We start from the raw sequence: 20,146 nt of genomic DNA, 5'->3' as shown, positions 1-20,146 counted from the left end.
CTTTGTTCTAGCCAGTCTTCCGCTACCAACGCCTACCTCCCTATCCCTCTGTAGTTACAGCTTAGCCTAGTTCGGCACATACTCCCAGGTGTGGGCTTTCCTCAGGCAAGTCCTCTACCCTGTAACTCACCCACCCACCCACCCACCCATCCTGTGTTTGCAGCTCAGCCTGCCCAAGTTATGAAAAAGCTACCTGAGGGTATCCCGAGCCCCCATGCCTCAGTGAGTATTGGGAGAAGCCAGTGGCCAGATACAAAGACTGGTGAATGAGGATTTCCACCAGTGGTCAAACTGAACCCAGTTTTCACTGCATCCCCTTGAACCTTGTGCTAACTGTTCACCAAGGCGTTTGTACAAGGGTGTGTATGTGTTTGTGAGCTCACACACACTAGTGTGTGAATGTAGAGTTCAGCCTGCAAGACCCAAGACACCCAGGAAAGACTTGGAGAGTAGTGAGCCAATTTGGAAGCATCTTTGAGGTGAAAAAAGCAAAGCAAAGCAAAGCAAAACAAAACAAAAAGAAAACCCTCGAAGAGGGTCTCAACTCCAGAGTACATGCAAGGAGGGAAAGACTTGAGGCAGAAGTTGTTTCCAAGGAGCCAGAAACTCAGGGAAAGAAACATAGGTCAAGAGGAAAAAGGACTTTGAGAGATCACTTAGTAGGTGTGGGTGTGGGTGAAGGTGTGTGGGGGATGAGGAGCCACTGCTTAGGGCACGTGGCCACCTGTAGATTTCTGTCACCCCCTGCAACTGTGTTTACGTCCTTGAGCTCAGAGGGCTAATCTCTGTGGATCTTAGTCCCTGCTTCAGCTGCCTCCTTCCTTACCTGTGTAGACGAAGCGGCCAGGGGCTCCTTTACAAAACTGCTTGGACTTGTAGGAGAGGGTCACTTCTACTACCCCAGGGATGTGTCGTGGTGGCGTCTGCACCCGGATAGCGTGGGGAGTGATGAGCTGTGAGAGGAGAGGGGGAGGCCTGCAGGTCTAGTCCTGTGGGGAGGGCCTAGCCCTGAGACTCAGAGGGAGACGGGCAGGGGTTGGCTCACCTCGCTCCACAGGAGCACGTTGCCAAACACGACCTGCAACCCGTCGAAGAAGTTGTCGCCGATGATAATGACGGTGGCGCCTCCCGTGGTCCAGCCCTCCCCGGGACTGATGGCCTTGATGCAGGGGGTGGCAGCTGGGAGGTAGGAGAGGACCCAGGTCAGGGGACTGCACCAAGGTGGAGACTGAGGTTGGCCAGGGCTGGGCCGGGAGTCCTGACCTTCAGAAGGGTCCAGGCGGCGGGCCCGGCGGCCATGTTTGGAGTTGTTGTGCACAAACATGTTGTCAGACACGGCCAGCACGTGTCCATCCACACTCACTGTTGTGGACACCACCACCTGTGTGGACAGATAAGACCAGTCTGGCTGGGGCCCTGGGGACATCTGAACGGGCACTGTCAGGGAGAGCTAGCACCTTGAGTTGGGTGGCTGGGAGCTGGAATTCAGAGTGTCCTTAGGGGAGGGGAAGTTCGGTTGGGTGGGGGCTGTGCTGGTGGAGTTGAATCCAGCTGAACCACGTGACACCCCCAGATGGACTGACCTCTCAGGAGCTACAAAAATCAAAAGCCCAGAAAAAGTTGTAGCTCCTCAGGCAGAGTACCCTCCATTTTTGCACACACGGAACACTGTTCAGGATCAATCAAATTTGGAGACAGTTTGCCTTCCTAAAGTTGGGCACACCATCAGTTACAGAACCCATCAACAGGAGCCCCCACTTTATTCTGGGCAGGAAATTGGTGCTGCCTTCTCCCTACCCCCTGCTTTGGGAGGGGTGTGCAGGTTGGGGATGTGCTAAGGGCAGCTGTTCTCAGCTTCACACTATGCAAATTACCTGGGTCGTTAATCATGTAAAAATGTCACAATTAGCATCTTCTTAAGTGGGACTCTAATGAAGCCTCCCTTGGCAGCCAGCATAAGTTGAGATGGAGCTGCCCCACCCCCAGCAGGCACCAGGCACCAGGCACCGGGCTAGGCAGAGAGCCGGCAGGGTCACAGCTTTCCCTTCGCCTATCAGTAAAGGGTAGATTTGCGTGGGGTGAGAGGGCTTTCCCCAAGCCTACCTGGAAGCGGCGCATGTCCCGGGGATTCCCTGCATTCTTCAAGCAGTTCTGGTTACATTTGAGAAAGAATTTGAGGAAGAACCTGAAACAGTGAGGTTGGGAGGCTCAAGGGACTGGGGGCTCTGTAAACAGATGAAGATCATGCCTCCTCCCAGCACAGTGACACCCCTTGTTTGCTTACACACAGGTGCACACTCCTTATTCCTATCTCAAGCTGTGTACACACGGGGTGCCTGAGATGGACCAAACAGATCCATCACCGGGACTACCTTATTACACAGATGCACACAGTGCTTATTTGTCTATAAAGTGTCTGTTTACCCACCTGCACAATGTAGACCCATCACAGAATGTGCTAATCATAAACTCTACGGTATATGTGTGTACCTACTCACAAATTATACTCATCACAATGTGTACCTATCACACAAACAATGTATAGTCCACATGTAGAATAGACTTACATATACCAAATACCAAACGTAAGCTTTTCACCATGTATCTGTTACAGTCTGTGCCCACCACACACAATGTATCTGTCATACAGCACATCTCTCCCCCAGATAATAACCACCACCTATACAATGTGTACTCAGCATAAACCGTGTCAGTTATCGATGATGCATAGGCTTCATTTATTATTACTCACAAGACACAGCCATACCACAAGCATATACTTCACATATGACCTATACTCATCAAACATGAGGCCGGGTGGTGGTGGCACACACCTTTAATCCCAGCACTTGGGAGGCAGAGGCAGGCAGATCTCTGTGAGTTTGAGGCCAGCCTGGGCTACACAGTGAGTTTAGTGAGAGAGAGCCTGTCTCAAAACAATCAAAAACCAAACCAAGCAAGAAACACAGATTATGAGTAGTACAATGCACATGTGTGTCTATGCCCATCATGTGTGTTATGTATCCATCCGACAGGGTATATGCATAGCAAGAATATAAAAAATAATATACCTACTTGTATATGATTTAAAAAAAACTGTCATTGACATCCCCCTCAGCAGATCCCTCTTCCACAGATTTTATATTCATTATACACAGAAAACCTGATAACACGGAACACATACTTACCATATGCACACACACCATGCAGATATGCAGATTAGCTTCTTTGTTTTTGTTTGTTTGTTTGTTTGTTTGTTTTTCAAGACAGAGTTTCTCTGTGTAGTCCTGGCTGTCTTGGAACCCTTTTGTAGACCAGGCTGGCCTCAAACTCGCAGAGATTCACTTGCCTCCGCCTCCCAAATGCTGGGATTAAAGGCGTAAGTCACCACTATCCAGCTTTTTTTCCATATAATTGGTAAACAACAAACAACAACAAAACAAAAACACAGAATATGCCGTGAATAGACCAATCCTCCAGTCTTCCAAATTGGTGGGAAGCCCTGACACCATCAGTAAGGTAACCATGGACAAAACTCTAGCCATAGTAAATGCAAATACTATAATGTGTGCCTTAGCCCTATGAGACTCTGGGAGCATCTTTGGACATGTCTTACATGTAGAGGGCAGGGCTAGGTCCATGGAGGGTCTTGGCATATAACATGGCTTCCTGGGCATCTGGTGGGTTCTTCTAGTTAGTGATCCCAATTTACTTCCACTTATTTGGGAGACATTTTTACCATGCTGTTTCTTATAATAAATAGCAGATCAGGGTCTAAAATTAGGGCAATACTCTAAAAGAGTTCATATTGTAGCTATCTATATACTATTTATATACATTTCTCACTTGTTAAGACATTGTATGGTATAGATGCTCTAAAGCCTCATTCATACATAGTCCTCATACATGTCCCACACTCAAATGGTGTATCAGTTCCCTAGGCAGAGTACAGCCTAGTTCATTAATTTTCAGTATCCACCATACTTTATCAGGGGTTAAAAGGAGGGAAACATCTCAGATTGGGACACAGTCCATGTGCTGAGGGGGTTAATGCTAACTCTTAAATAGCAGCATGGTGGTGGTGGGATGACCCAAAAGGTATCCACACTTGCTCACTGTACCTAACACCCAATCCTGTAGAGTTGAGAGGAAGGGTTCCTAGGAGGTGGATGAGATGTGGGTACCGTGAACAAGTGCTACCCTGCACACACTCTGTCAGCTGGAGAGGTGTGAATGTAACGGTGGTTTTCAGAAAGCATCCAGACCAGCAACACTGCATGGAAACTTGGTAGGAATGCAGAAGCTCAGGCTCTGCCCTAGAGCTGCTGAATCTAAACAGTTTTGTGGGAGTCCAACATCTGTGTTCTCTTAAGTCCTCTATGGCATTGAACCTCTTGGAATGTGTGTAGTCTCAATCTGAGATGTACCACAAGTATGAAATACATACTTGGATTTCAAACACTTTGGAAAAGATTATAAAATAACTCAGGAGTTAGCTGGGCATGGCGGTGCATACCTGTAATCTTAATACTCAGTGGGTAGAGGCAGGAAGATCAGGAGCTCAAGGCTAACCTCAGCTACACAGTGAGTTTAAGGCCAGCCTGGGCTACATGAACCCCACTCCCCGAAAAATAAACCTTGGTAATTTTTGATTACGTTGGAACAATAATAGTTTAGATACATTGGATTAAAGAAAATACATTATCAGCATTAATTTTACCCATTCTTTTTTAAAAAAATAAGTTGTTAACTAGAAAATCTTATATGTGGCCTGCACTGTACTCATGTTAGATAATACTGCTGTAGAGTGTTATGTCACTAACAATGCCCTGGAGGATCTGGTCCTACTCCTATTCCCAGTGAATGGGGCAGCCGTACTCTGAGGCTAGGAGCTGACTGGTAAAAAAAAAACAAAAACTGGTAAGATGTAAATGATGCTTGTTAGAAGAAGTAAATAATTTTTTGTTTGGTAGAGAAATTTTGCAATGCTTGTGTCCTATGGACACTATTTAGCTTTGTATCTAACCTGTCATATTCTAGCCTTTTCACACACTTTCTGCCTTTCCTTTCCTTTCCTCCCTCCCCCCTCTTCTTCATAGTTATGGGTAAATTTCCTGAGCCAGTCTGTTACCCCCCTGGTTACAGAGAACATCAACAGATTCACAGTCATGGTCTTTCTACATTTGAAGATTGAGCTTTGACATAAGCGACTGTACCACCCCGTGTCCCCGCCGCCCAAGGCTGGAGTTGGAGGACTTCTGGTTGGGAGAAGGTGCGTGGTGAAGTAAGAGAATGGCAAGAGGGTGGCAAGTTCTCTAACCCACATCTGTAGAGGTCAGATGTGGAGCCTGGGAGCTGGGGCAGGGGGGTTCAGGAAGCAGTGGGGAGGACAGCTACAGAGGGACAAACACACATGGGGGGATGGACCCAAGCATCTAAACACCACCAGGGACCCGAGGCATGTAGGCAGGCATACTTGTTTTGTTGAGGATTTGTAATCCCTGCTCATCACAAGGGGAGTACACTTCACCCCTAAAGCCCTGTGTCTTCTGGGCAACTCTCCTTGTCCCTGGCTCCACAGGGCTGGAAGGGAGCTCCAGGAAGCCCTTTTCTCTGACTGAGATGGGTCACAGGCTTGGGGGAAAGAAGATATGGCCAAGCCATAGACCCCAGTAGAGTGAGTATGGGACTTTACTTAGTGCCATTCTCACTGGCGGCAACAGATATCTCTGGGGACACAATTTCATCTGGATCTCCAAGAAATTACTCTAAGAGAAAGGCCACACCCCAGGAGCTGCCCTTGGAATTAATGGAAGGAAATACTACACATACAAGTACGAGGTGAAAATAAAATGCTTCATAGAGGGAACGATACAGAACCCTTAGAGCAAACCCATTCTAACCAATTATTAAGTGAATGCCTGGGACTCTGCTCAGTCCATCACTTATTATTATCTCGTTTCATCCTCTCAAAACTCTGAGGCGGTGTGTAGATCTATAATTGTTCCCACTGCACAAACAAGAATCAAGGCTAAGCGAGAATAAGTTATACAGTATGTAAGTCTAAAGCTGGGATGTGAACTTTGGTCTCTTTGAACTTCGGCTGCTGATAAGAGTCCCTGTAGGTGGGGATGTCAGAATCCAGGGTTACCAAGCCACAGCGTGGTGTGGCAGGACTCTGCAGCCTTGAGAGGTGTCCTGTGCAGGGACCAGTAGATCCAGTCTATGCTATTCCATCAGAGTTTCCATTGGCCTGTCATGTGGGCCTTTGGATATTGTGACTGTGGCCTTCAAATGTGCTAGATTAAACATACCTGAACAAGTATGTTTAATTAACATTGATGATTTTTGAAGCTCGTTGAGGCTCAGTATCTTTCTGCTTCTATGTTCAACACTCTCCATACTAGAAAATGTGACTAAGGTGGGGGTGGGGGGTGGCACATGCCTTTAATCCCAGCACTCAGGAGACAGAGGCAGATAGATCTCTGAGTTTGATGTTAGCTTGGTCTACAGAGTGAGTTCCAGGAGAGAAACCCTGTCTTGAAAAACAAAAACAAAAGAAAGGAAAGAAAGAAAAGAAAATGTAACTAAAAAAACAAAAACAAAAACAAAACAGAGGGGGCTGGAGAGATGGCTCAGAGGTTAAGAACACTGACTGTTCTTCCAGAGGTCCTGAGTTCAATTCCCAGCAACCACATGGTGGCTCACAACCATCTGTAATGAGATCTGGCTCCCTCTTCTGGCCTGCAGGGATACATGCAAACAGAACACTGTATACATAATAAATAAATAAATCTTTAAAAAAAAACAAAACTGAGAAGAGCTGTGAACAGTACTCATCCACTTAATAAAGCATATAAGGTAAATAGGCACCAGGACACAGCTGCCTGTGATTTAAATGACAAGAGCAGGCATGGTGGTGCACACCTTTGATCCCAGCACTCGGGAGGCAGAGGCAGGTGGATCTCTGTGAGTTCGAGGCCAGCCTGGGCTACACAGAACTACATAGGGAGACCTTGTCTCAAAACAAAAGAAAACAAACAGGCACACCTGCCTTCCTACATCTGAACTTAGTCTGATCTTCCTAATCATTTCTCTTGGGACTTTTTATTCCTGTGAATAAACACAGCTCAAAATGAAATTAAACTGGCCCTTCTTCATCAATGGAACATTCCAAAATGCAAGGCTGGGTTGAGAATGAGTCAAGTACAAACACTGGACTCACTTATGGCCTCTTAGGAGGGCAGTACTGATCAGGAACTCTTCCCCAGCACAGTTTTCATCCAAAAGAGACACTCAACAGAGAAAAAAATGTATGGGTAGTCAACGACTCCATTGTTAAATGTGAGATTCATGTCGGGGCAGAAAACAGAGTGGGATGAGCTCCTCTTGAGGCCAGAGTCCAAGGAGAGCACAGTTGGGCAGCACTTGCCTGAATCCCAGCCCCCCAAAGTTGCCCTGACTGTTGGCTGTTAAAGGGCTCACAGCTGCCCTGTTTGTGACTCATCCCCAACCGGAAGCATATCCTCCCTGTCAGCAACTCACGGTCAAGGAAGTGGATTGACAGTCACTGGACAGATCAATGCTGAGGCCTTCATACTTCAGATCACCCCAGGGCATTAGGAAGTTTGACTTCCTTGCCAAGTTCTTGCCCCTGCCCTACCAGATCTCCTTTACTCTGTTTTTCTTTTCAGATATCTCCTCAAATAACTCACTTTCACAAAAGTCCCATCTCATCATAAGAAGTCAGGTCCCACAGCTAAGGCTTTCTTTTGGCTCTTTTTCTCTTTGCCTCCTCCACCCCATTCTCAGACACTGAGGGCTGAAATTATGGTACCCACTTTCAAAGAGAAAGCTGTTAAGTAACTCAAAGACCTGGGTTCAGAGCCAAGTAGAATTCACCTACAGGACAGCCAGAAGCACAGAAGAGTGTCTAGATTTCAGTGCCATCCTACTTCCTCCAGAATGACATCCACTAGCCACACACAGCTACTGAACCCTTGATGTATGGTGACTGGGGACTTCACATTTGAAACCTTGTTTCACTTTCACTAAAGTTGTTTTCCCATGCAGCTTATGGCTGCCATATTGGATTGTGCAGATCTCGAAAGAGGGAGTGTAATGAATGATGCACCAGTTGGGTCAAGGTGTTCAAAACAGCAGTGGAACACAGGAAAGTCTTGGGAAAAAAAGCAGATCTGGCTCCAAGACAGCATGGACCTGCAGGTGTATTTCTAAGTACAAGGCGGCACTACAACCTGGGGTGCGAATAGGGGCCCTCTGCTAATTTTATCCTAAAAGCCTTATATTTGAAATCATGAACCTCAAAAGAAACAGACGAGCACCCAGAGCGATGTTGTACTTGTCTGCTTCCCTCCACCCCCAACTCAGTCCATACTATAAGATGCCAAATACCCTGACTGAACATATTTTACACATCTGTCACAGGGGATCTAGAGGCCAACAAGAGTTCTTCCTTTGCTGCTGCCGTTGGATGTGCTGGGGATTGGATCTGGGGCCCCATGCATACTAGGCAAGTGCTCTATCACTGAGCTCCAGCTCCAACCCCTCAATTACTCAGGCTGGCCTTGAACTTGTGATCTTCTTGCCTCAGTCTCCTGAGCAGCAGAGATTATAGGCCTGTGCCAATAGGTCTAGCTTCTGAACAATATTTTAAATAACTTACAGTACATTAACAAAGATAAGGAAACTCAAAGTAAGAGCAAAGGCTGGTACAATCCGGTGGTGGGTGTGGCAGGACAGTTTGCCAAGTATTTCCTGCAAGAGCCACTTTCGTTAAGTCTGCCAAGGGTACAAGAGTTTCTATAGTTCTTACCTGCTCTTGAGCATTGAGTCTCAGAGGACCTCAGAGAGAGGCAAGAGGCAAAGGGGATACAAAGATTATCTCTTCAAAGATTAGTGGCAAGAATGGCACACTTGTCCAGTGGTATCTGAGGGCAGCTGTAGGTCAGAGCCCGGGACTGGCTTCAGTTCACGTGTGATTTGGATACTGTGGCCAAAGGAAAGTCCTCACGGGGTGCCTTACTGACTATGACACCTGGAAGAGCCAGTTTGGTTCCAGAGAGAAGCAGACACTGAAGAGATGAGGCCAGAGTGAACGAGGAGGTAGATGAAATTAGTTGAGAAATACATGGAGGTGGCTCAGGCTTTTTCCTGAATTTGGTGTGCAATAGTGGCCAAGACAGAGTATCTCCAAGGCCATAGCCACCTGACAGGCCTGGACCTAGTCTCCCCACCAAGATCTCCAACTATGGTAGAGGTGGCTGCTGTGCAGATGGGCTGCGGGACTATAAATAGCCAGGGCGCATACATTAGCATGCCAATGCACCCGCACCCCATCCTCTATGCTAATGGCCCACCATGCGCCTGAACACCTTCTGTTCCCCTGCATGCATTTGCATGCACAATTAGCATAATCTTGTATAATTAATGAACAGCGTCAATTTTAGCTCCTAAGTAATTTGATTAACATGTTGATGGGGCACTTACTAGGCTCTCCAAACCTCAGGGCTGGGCATGGGGCCTGAGGAGATGGGGAGAGGGGGTGGAAAGATTGCTAAGAGGTCCTCAGCTGTCCATGAAGAGTTGTAGGAACCCCACTTTTCCTGAATAGGGCCTGAGGTGAAAGGGAGTTGAGAGGTTGATAACTGAAGGCCTCTGGGTCCTTCATAGGGAGTTGGGGGACCAGTTGGAGTGCACTGACAGTGGCTGATCTGAACATTAAACTTATTTGTGCCCATATGGACACAGGCACAATCATACATCTCTTACGTGTTCCCCTAGCCTGGAGAATCTTATATGGATGCATGATATTGGACCTGCCTCAACTGAATCTACCAGGCTGGGCTGACTCCCCAGGGGAGACCTTGCCTTGGAGGAGGTGGGAGTCAGGGGTGGATTGGGGAGTAAGGCCTGGAGGGTGGGAGGAGGGAGGACGGGGGAATCCGTGGCTGATATGTAAAATTAAATTAATGATAAAATAAAAATATTTATAATGAAAAAAAAAGATATTAGGCTCTTAATTTCTCCTCACAGAGAAGGAGGGTGAATTTATGGGTAATGTGGGGATATGAAGAGGAAGGGAAGACTTAAGTGGTATGTTCCTCAGCCTTGAGGGTGGGAAGCTGGGCTCTTGAGGTACAAGACTTTGGCAACTCCTATTTATGAGTTAAGTGGGAGGTAGGTAGGCTGGCAAGTCCAGGCATCTTCTACAATGGACCAAGTAACCTAGGGTAGAAGGAACAGATAGAAAGCTGTACATAGTTTCTCAATTTAGAGAAAGACACTCTTCCAGCCCAAGACACACCAAAGCCCCGAGCCAGAGCACATGCTAATGGCCACCATCCTTCTGCTCATCTAAGACCATGGTTAGTTAGAGTCAGGAAGGTCTTCCTTGACTTTGACTGGATGTTCTTGCTGCTGTCTAGGCTCAGGTGCCTTTACTATCTAAGATGGTCACTAGAGAGAGGCTGGGCAGGAGGGGCAACAGGTAAGAAGTGATACTATGGCAGGCACTGTGTGTGGCTGCATACATCTCACTTAACTTCACATGGCCTCTCCTTTACATCATCGATATCTCTCCTCCTCCTTCTCCTCCTCTTTAATGAGTATGTGTGTCTGTGTCTGTGTGTGCACACACACGCACGTGGAGGCCAGAGGACAACCTCAGTTTGTGCATCCACTTTGTTTATTGAGACAGGTTCTCTCATTGGTGTGAAGCTTAAAAAGTGGGCTAGGCTGGCTGGCCACTGAGCTCCAGGGATCTGCCTGCCTCTGCTTCTCCGGGATCGAGATTATAAACACGTGCCTTCAAGTCTAGCTCTTCTGTGTGGGTTCCGGAGATTAAATTCAGGTCTTTGCGCTTGCACAGCAAGAATTTTACCAACTGAGGTATCTCTCCAGCCCTCCTTATTCTTAACATCCCTACCAAGTGAGCAATCAGTCAGATCTTTCTCACCAAGTAAGAGAGTGAAGCCCAGACTAGAGAGGCAAGGCTCAAGTCACATGGCCAGACATCTAAAGTAGTTTGAGCCCCAGCTACAAACAACCCTTCTGTGGTGGTTTAGATGAGAATGGCACCCACAGGCTCATATATCTGAACGTCTGGTTTGCAGGGGCTGGATTATTCAGGAAGGATTAAGAGGTGTAGCCTTGTTGGAGGAAGTGTGTCACTTCGGGTAGGCTTTTCAGTTTCAAAAGCCCATGTCAGGCCCAGTCTCTCTGCCACTAACTTGAGAATGAGTTGTGAGCACTTAGCCATGGCTCAGTGCCATGCCTGCCTACTTCCTGCCTCGCTCCCCACCATGATGGCCATGGACTAACTTTCTGAAACTGTAAGCAAGCTCCCAATTAAAGACTTTCTTTCATGGGTTGCTTTGGTCATGGTGTCTCTTCACAGCAATAGAACAACAGTAACTAAGACACCTTCATTTAAAACAAAACTTAATACTCAAGTTGTAGACAATCAATACTACAGATGCCTTTCATGGATCTCTAGGCCTCCTGGGATTTCTGAGGGGAGAGTTGCTCCACGTCCTTATCATTATGACTGGCATTTCAGTCTATATAATCCCCAGGGCAGATAGGAGAAATTTCTCTCAAACTTCTTCTGTTTTTTACGTCCCACAAATAATCTGAGCTGTGAAAAGGATTAGGTGGGGAAAGGAGATGCAGGCTATTCTGGTGAGAGGAGGGAAAACTACCCAAAGGAATGGACAGAATGGGTCCAGACAGACGCCACATTTGCAGCATGACGTGAACAAAGGGGTCTGGTTGGGAGGGCAGAAGAAGATGGAAGCCACTGTGGGCTTAATTTGGGACCGTGGGGCCGGGAGTGCTGCATTTACTACTGTATTAGGAATATGGCTGATTCTTTTGGGTCCTCCAAAGCTTTTCTCATTGACTTGTACCTGTTAGGTTGTGCTCGACTGAGGGGTTAGGATGTAAGCAGACGAGAGTTGACCTCTGCCAGGTGGCTGAGACACGACCTATCTTAACAGTGTCTTTTAACAACACTCATTGGGCAGCAGGTACAACCACACAGCAGGAGCCATCACAACTAACAGGTAGAGGAAGGAAGGATGGCCTCCAGTGGGAAAGGATCTTTTTCTTCAGCCCAACCCAGGATCGCCCTGGCCAATCACACAATTGTTCAGTCTTAGAACCGTGATCTCTGATACAGTATCTGTGTGTGCTTATTTAAATCTGATTGAAGCAGGGCTGGAGAGATGGGTTCCCAGCCAAAATCACTTCCTTCTCTTGCAGAAGACTTGGGATCAGTTTCCAAGAACCACACAATAGGTCACAACCACCTGTGATTACAATTCAGAAAAGATGATGCCCTCTTCTCACCTCCACAGATTTCTATATGCTTGTAGTGCACGAGCGCGCACACACACACACACACAGAGAGAGAGAGAGAGAGAGAGAGAGAGAGAGAGAGAGAGAGAGAGAGAGAGAGAGTTAAATCTGACTTAGTTATAACCAAATATAATTAAAACTCAGTTATTGAGCCGGGCGGTGGTGGCGCACGCCTTTAATCCCAGCACTCGGGAGGCAGAGCCAGGCAGATCTCTGTGAGTTCGAGGCCAGCCTGGTCTCCAAAGCGAGTTCCAGGAAAGGCGCAAAGCTACACAGAGAAACCCTGTCTCGAAAAACCAAAAAAAAAAAAAACAAAAACAAAAACAAAACTCAGTTATTGGTGCTGGAGAGATGGCTCAGGGGTTAGGAGCACTGGCTGCTCTTCCAAAGGATCCGAGGTTTAATTCCCAGCACCTGCATGGAAGCTCATAACCGTCTGTAACTCCCGTTCCAGGAGATCTGACACCTTCACACAAATGCACATAAAATAAAATCAAATAAATTATTTTTTAAAAACTCAGTTACATAGTCACAGAAACCAATTTCAATGTCTGTGTGTGGTATTGGCTACCATGTTGGGTAGTGGAGTCTTAAGATGCTATATTGCTCTCTATTTCCTCTTTTAAATTCCATCTAGTTATTTGTTTGTTTGTTTATTTGTTTGTTTGTTTAATGTGCATGGATGTTTTGCCTACATGTATGTCTGTGCACCATATCCCTGGAGGACCAAAGAGGGCATTGGACCCTCTGGAACTGGAGTTACCAACAGATATGAGCTGCCATGTGGGTGCTGGGAATTGAACCTGGGTCCTCTGGAAGAGCAACCAGAGCTCTTAGCCACTGAGCCATCTCCCCAGGCCCTCTCTATGTCCTATCATTATGTAGTATATACAACTAACTTGGCTTTAAGTTCACTGATTTTCTTCATTATTATGAAATATTTAACTAATTATATTTTGTCTCTTCAGCTGCTCTATTGGGGCTTTCTGGAGGCGTGGATCATTTGTTTAGCTCTCCCCCCACCCCAAACACTTATCATAGTGTCTGCCTCACAGCAGGTGCTGGCTTATGATGAAATTAGAGAGTCAGAAATTAGCCAGGCAGTGGTGCCGCATGCCTTGGGAGGCAGAGGCAGGTGGATCTCTGTGAGTTTGAGGACAGACTGATCTACAGAGCGACTTCCAGTACAGCCAAGGCTACACACAGTGAAACCCTGTCAAAAAAAAAAAAAAAAAAAAAGAAAAGAAAAAAAAAGAAAAAGATTTGGGGGGCTGGAGAGAATGGTGCAATGGTTAAAAGCACTGGCTGCTCTTCCAGAGGACCCAGGCTCAATTCCCAGCACCCGCATGGCAGCTCACAGCTGTCTGTAACTCCAAGATCTGACACTCACACAGAATACATGCAGGCGAAACACCAATGCACATAAAAAATAAAAATAAATTATTTTACCTCCCCTCCCCGCCAAAAAGAACCAGAAATTGCTGTAATGGAGCCTGGGGAGATGGTTCAGTTGATAAAACTCTTGTGCAAGCATGAGGACCTGGGTTCAATCCCCAGCACCCACACTAAAAAAAAAAAATACCCCTAGTCTCAAAATAACAAGTGGAGGGAGTCAGTTGGAGAGAGCACTTGCCGCTCTTACAGAGGACCCAGGCTCGATTCCTAGCACCTACATGGTAGCTCACTACCATCTGTAACTCAAGCTCCAGAGGATCCAATGTCCTTTTCTGATCTTTGCAGGCACCAGGCACACAGGGCATACACATACAAACATACAGGGAAAAAGTCATACACATAAAATAAATAAATATATAAAAAATAACAAGGTGAACTGCTCTTGAGGAAATGACTCTTGAGGTTGTCCTCTGTCTTCTCCATGTACACACCATAACATACACAACCTCCCCCATATACACACACCCCCCCACAACTCTGATAAGATGAATGTTGGTCCAAAGTCCCCAGTCACTTTTAATAGGAAACACTGTAAAGTTGTATACTCAGGTTAAAGATGCCCACCACAAGGACAGGACTATGAGAACCACAGAATGTTCCCACAAGTCAATAAAAGCAGTGACAGAAATAACCACAATCAACTTTTTCAAAACTCTGGGTTTTGTTTGCTTGTTTTGTTGTGGTTGTTCTTTTTTTGAGACAGGGTCTTAAATAGCTCAGGTTAACCTTGAACTTACTATATAGCCAAGGATGACCTCGAATTCCTGATCCTCCCACCTCTGCCTCCTAAGTGCTGAGGTTATAGGTTGTGTAACATCCTGCACAGCTAACATTTTCACAACTCTGAAAAGTAGTACTTTTTGTAACATTTATTCAAGTAGAATTTCTGAATTTTATAAGAATAAAAAGTTTGGCAATGTTTAAATAGCCCTATTCAGAAGCCTCACAACTATGGCAACTGGAAGAGCGGCAGCCATCGAGGAGCAGGTGGGTTAGCCTCTGACAAGCTGCCTTCCCAAGCAGTTGTCACTCTTTGACCAGTCTGGTGGCCCCTAACAGTCCTAACCATAGACCTTCACTGGATTCAGAGCTTGTTCGATGAGAAAAGCCCCATGCAGGATGTTTTCACAATCAGCTGTCCGGGGAAAGCAAATTTGGCTGAAAGTTTTTTAAAGGGAAAGGATAGGGAAAATAAGAGGTCGGGGAGGGGGGCGCTCTGAAAAGTTCCAGCACATTCTGAAGGTCTTAGAAAGCCATGCCTGTTGTGGGAAAGGGCACACACCCAGGTATGGTCTGGGAGGGTCCTAGTCTCATCTTTGGCATCCTGCCCGAGCAAGAGGAGACATCTAAGGCAGAACTGTCACTTGCTACAACAACAAAAGTGTGCCCTGGCACACACAGAGCCTTTCAACAAAGGGCAGAAAACCTGTTTAATTGAGTTGATCGCTAAGGTAGTACCACACATCATAGAAAAATACAAGCTGGAGAACTGATCCAGAAAAGTTACAAAACAAAAACCCTACAAAAAATAAGCAATAGCAAGAAAACCATTAGGGGATATGCTTTGCAGAGGTTCTACATTATATGACCAAAATGACCAAAATATGAACAAAGAATTGTGATATTTGCAAAATGATAGGAAAGTGAAACTCATATATAAATAGAACTGCCCCTGAGGAAGCCCATGTTAGACTTTTTAGACAAATAATTTAAAACATTACTATTAATGCTTATAGAACTAAAGGAAACCATGTATAAAGAATTCAAGAAAAGTATGAGAAAGATGCTTCATTCCAAAAATATATCAACAAAGATAAACAAATGGTTTTTTATGTTAATTGTGGAGTTGAAAAGACATGATTGAATTGAGAAATTCAGGTGAAAGAAAGACTAGCAGTGAACTTGGCCAAATTGAGACTGTCTAGTTCAGGAGAAGAATAACAGGAAATGAACAAAGCCTTTGAGACTTATGGAGCATCATCAAGCATGGATAATATATACAGTGTATTCTCTCTGAGAGAAGAAAAGAAAGGGGAAGGCTTAGAAAGAATGGATGAATAAATAATGGCCTAAACATCCCAAATTTCATTAAAAACTTTATTGAGCACATCCAGGAAGCTCAGTGAATTCCAAGCAATACTTACAGACCCCACAGATGCGTCAGACTCAAACCACCCTAAGGCAGAGATGGAGACAGAATCCTAGAAGTAAGTAGAGAGAAATAACTTCCCCTGGGCAAAGGGCCCTAGAAAGATTAACATCTGACTTCTCAGCAGGCAAGTTAGCAGCCCATGGACACAAGGAGATGACATGTTATCCCATGGACACAAGGAGATGACATGTTATGCTGAAGGGAAACAGTTAACCAAAAATACTGGCAAAAATTCTACTTCAAATATGAGGAGAAATTGAGACATTTTCAGGTAAACAAGAACTGAAGATTCATCATTAACAAATTTGTCATGCAGAAAATATTAACGGAAGTCCTTCACTTTGAAATGAAAAGTCACGAGACAGTAATAATTCAAATTTACATGAAGAAGAAAATAATAGATAAATATAAAAGACAGCACACATGTAACCATTTTATTTTTTACCTAATTTAAAAGACTGGTATGGGGTCAGGGGTTATAGTAATGCCTTGGTGTGCACACATGTGGGAGCAGGGGTTATAGGAACGCCCTGGAGTACCCTTGTATAGAAGCAAGGGTTATAGGAATGCCCTGGAGTACCCTTGTGTAGAGCAGGGGTTACAGGAACGCCCTGGAGTACCCTTGTGTAGAAGCAGGGGTTATAGGAATGCCCTGGAGTGCACACATGTGGGAGCAGGGGTTATAGGAATGCCTTACAGCGTCACTCCTCCCCTCCCCCTCCCCTCCCCCTGCCCCCCTCCCCCTCCCCCTCTTCTTCTTCTTCTTCTTCTTCTTCTTCTTCTTCTTCTTCTTCTTCTTCTTCTCCTCCTCCTCCTCCTCCTCCTCCTCCTCCTCCTCCTCCTCCTCCTCTTCCTCCTCCTCCTTCTTCTTCTTCTTCTTCTAGGGAATCTCAGGTCCAGATTCCCCTCCTGCCCCCACCTCCTGAGTGCAGAGGGTACAGGCGTGCTCCACTACAGCTCTTTTATGTGATGTTGAGGATCAGACCCAGGGCTTCAGGCGTGCTACTGAACTACACCATCAGTTCTCCAGTAACATTTTACTACAATTGTTCCTAAAATAAGGTCAATTTTTAAATGAGATTTTATCTTACTGACAACGGGAGACTGAAAGAGGAGAGAGAGCATGAGACTATACCGGGACACTGTTATTAGTATTATAAACTGATTTGCTTTATTTATCTGTTTGTTTTGTGGGTGTGCATGTGCAAAAGCCATTTCTCTGGTCTTGGAACATTATTTTTGTATATTATTATTTTAGTGTATAAATTAAGTTGATTGTGGTTAAATTAGATTATTCTAAATTTAAGATATTTAATTATAAATCTTAGAGCAGCTAAGAAAATAACAGTAATAATAACTACAGCAGAATTAAAACAGTTCATTGGAAAATATATATTTAATATGAAAAAAGCAAAAATGGAGGAATAGAGAAACAAAAAAGATAGAAAAGACATATCTGGACCTGGTGGTGCAAATCTTTAATCTCAGCTGTTGTGGGTTGAAAGCAGGAAGACCACAGGGTTACAGCCCACTTAGGCTATAGAGTAAGTCTACAGGAGCCAGGACAAGGTGCTATGATCTTGTCCCAAAACGTAAAGTAGGAAGGGTTAGAGATTCAACTCAGTGGAAGACCGTTTGCCTCATATCACAAGATCTTAGACTTAATCCTCAATATCAAATACAAAAAAAAGTGCAAAAATCACTACATTAAATATAATGTATCAGTAACTACATTAAATATAAATCAAATGCCCCAGTTTAAATGGCAGAATGGATTAAAAAAAAACCACGTGATCAACGGTATGCTATATATGTGGAACATACTTTAGAAAACAAAGGATGGGAAAGACAAATCATACAAATTCCAGCCAAAAGCGAGCCGGAGTGACAGTTCCAATACCAAACAGATGGCAGGACAAAATTGCTGTGAGACACAAAGAAGACCATTTTGTAGTAAATGTGTAACTGTTAGTAGAAATAACAATTACAAACATACACAGCTCCAAAATACACATAGGGGAAAAATGGAGAAGAAACAGTCCAGCAATAATAGTTGGTGACTTCAGTTCCTATTTCAGTATTAGATAGAAGAACCAGGCAGTGAGCTAACGAGGAAGCAGAAGACACTGTAAAACCCCAGACCTAAAAGACCATCTGCTAAGCAGACATTCTTCTCAAGTGTGCATGGGACATACGATAAACAGACATTCTTCTCAAGTGTGCATGGGACATACAATAAACAGACATTCTTCTCAAGTCACACGGGACATACAATAAACAGACATTCTTCTCAAGTGTGCATGGGACATCAGATAAACAGACATTCTTCTCAAGTGTGCATGGGACATACAATAAACAGACATTCTTCTCAAGTGTGCATGGGACATACAATAAACAGACATTCTTCTCAAGTCACACGGGACATACAATAAACAGACATTCTTCTCAAGTGTGCATGGGACATCAGATAAACAGACATTCTTCTCAAGTGTGCATGGGACATACAATAAACAGACATTCTTCTCAAGTGTGCATGGGACATACAATAAACAGACATTCTTCTCAAGTCACACGGGACATACAATAAACAGACATTCTTCTCAAGTCACACGGGACATCAGATAAACAGACATTCTTCTCAAGTGTGCATGGGACATATGATAAACAGACATTCTTCTCAAGTGTGCATGGGACATACAATAAACAGACATCCTTCTCAAGTGTGCATGGGACATATGATAAACAGACATTCTTCTCAAGTGTGCATGGGACATAATATAAACAGACATCCTTCTCAAGTGCACCTGGACCCTTTTTTTCTTTCTTTAAACATACCTCATATTAGGCCATTTTAAAAGCCCCCATAAACGTTTAGGGATCAGTACCCTACAAAATGTACAAAGTATGTTCTCTGTCCACAATGGAATTAAATATAGAAATTAATAATAGAAGGAAGTTTACAAATATTGGAGTGAAACAGCATACTTGTAAACAACCAGGGAGTCAAGGATGAGATCACAAGAGAATCCGAAAATCTTTTAGCTAACAAAATGAAAACAGAACATACTAAAACTTATGTGATGTTGCTAGAGGAATGCTTAGGTGAAATTTTGTGTAATTTATGTAATCTACATGAACTATAGTTAAAAAAACAAGAAAACAGATCTCAAATCTCAGACATTACCTTTAAAAACTGGGAAAAATGGAAACTACACCCAACGTAAACAAGAAAAAGGAAAAAAATTATGGCAGAAATGAATGAACTAGAGAATAAAAAATAGAGATAATTAAATAAAAGTTGGTTAATTTTTTTAAAGATCCACAAGGCTGGTGGCAAGATGGCTTATCAGGGAAAGGCATCTGCCAGACAAGCCTGAGGACCAGAATTCCATCCCCAGAACTTTTAACCAGATTCGAACAGAAGAATGACTTGACCCAGGGAGAAGTAGATAAAGTGCTTGGTTTCTTGTGCCGCACAACTACTGAAGGAACCAAGGAGCATGCTGCAGTGCCACCAGGACTGAGCTTTTTATCAAATTCCCTTTTGATATGGACCACAGCATCCTTTTCTATGTTAGGTTTCTATGGACCACAGCATCATTTTCTATGTCAGGTTTCTATGGACCACAGCATCCTTTTCTATGTTAGGTTTCTATGGACCACAGCATCCTTTTCTATGTTAGGTTTCTATGGACCACAGCATCATTTTCTATGTCAGGTTTCTATGGACCACAGCATCCTTTTCTATGTTAGGTTTCTATGGACCACAGCATCCTTTTCTATGTCAGGTTTCTATGGACCACAGCATCCTTTTCTATGTTAGGTTTCTATGGACCACAGCATCATTTTCTATGTCAGGTTTCTATGGACCACAGCATCATTTTCTATGTCAGGTTTCTATGAACCACAGCATCCTTTTCTCTGTCAGGTTTCTACAGCCTGAGCAGCGCACTCCACCAGTCCTGTGGCAGCTCCTGACATGGTAGCAGTTTTGACCACTGCCTTCCCAATGTACATGCCAGAACATGGTCACCACGAGCAGGGGCTGGTTGACTGCTACCTTCTCCAGGGGGAGGGGCTGGTACTACTCAGGCTGCCAAGAAGACAGGGTCTCAACAGGAGCCGGGGTGCAGCTAAAGACAAGGTCTCATTCAGTAA

The 20,146-nt window shown here is 44.7% G+C and overlaps 1 protein-coding gene across 7 annotated transcripts in view; it reads right to left on the bottom strand.

The window, feature by feature from the left end:
* Positions 1 to 20,146, bottom strand: part of Ebf4 (EBF family member 4) — a 75,486-nt gene that overhangs the window by 8,860 nt on the left and 46,480 nt on the right. For 5 of the 7 annotated variants that reach the window (XR_008215452.1, XM_052726395.1, XM_052726397.1 and 2 more), the window contains 3 exons: positions 2,104 to 2,185; positions 1,046 to 1,381; positions 827 to 953 (listed from right to left, as the gene is read on the bottom strand). Coding sequence is in view for 6 of the 7 variants with exons in the window: in XM_052726395.1 (XP_052582355.1) it covers positions 827 to 953; positions 1,046 to 1,381; positions 2,104 to 2,185 (545 nt within the window). In the remaining variant the exon portion in view is untranslated. The remainder of the gene's footprint in view (positions 1 to 826; positions 954 to 1,045; positions 1,382 to 2,103; positions 2,186 to 20,146) is intronic. The other 2 variants (XM_052726396.1, XM_052726399.1) reach the window with 1 other exon arrangement.

The sequence above is a fragment of the Peromyscus californicus genome, unplaced genomic scaffold, assembly GCF_007827085.1.
Source record: "Peromyscus californicus insignis strain IS unplaced genomic scaffold, ASM782708v3 Scaffold_7__1_contigs__length_154581171, whole genome shotgun sequence".
NCBI classification, from domain to species: Eukaryota; Metazoa; Chordata; class Mammalia; order Rodentia; family Cricetidae; genus Peromyscus; species Peromyscus californicus.
The sequence above is the reverse complement of the archived record's forward strand: the minus strand, read 5'-3'. Positions and strand labels throughout refer to the sequence as shown.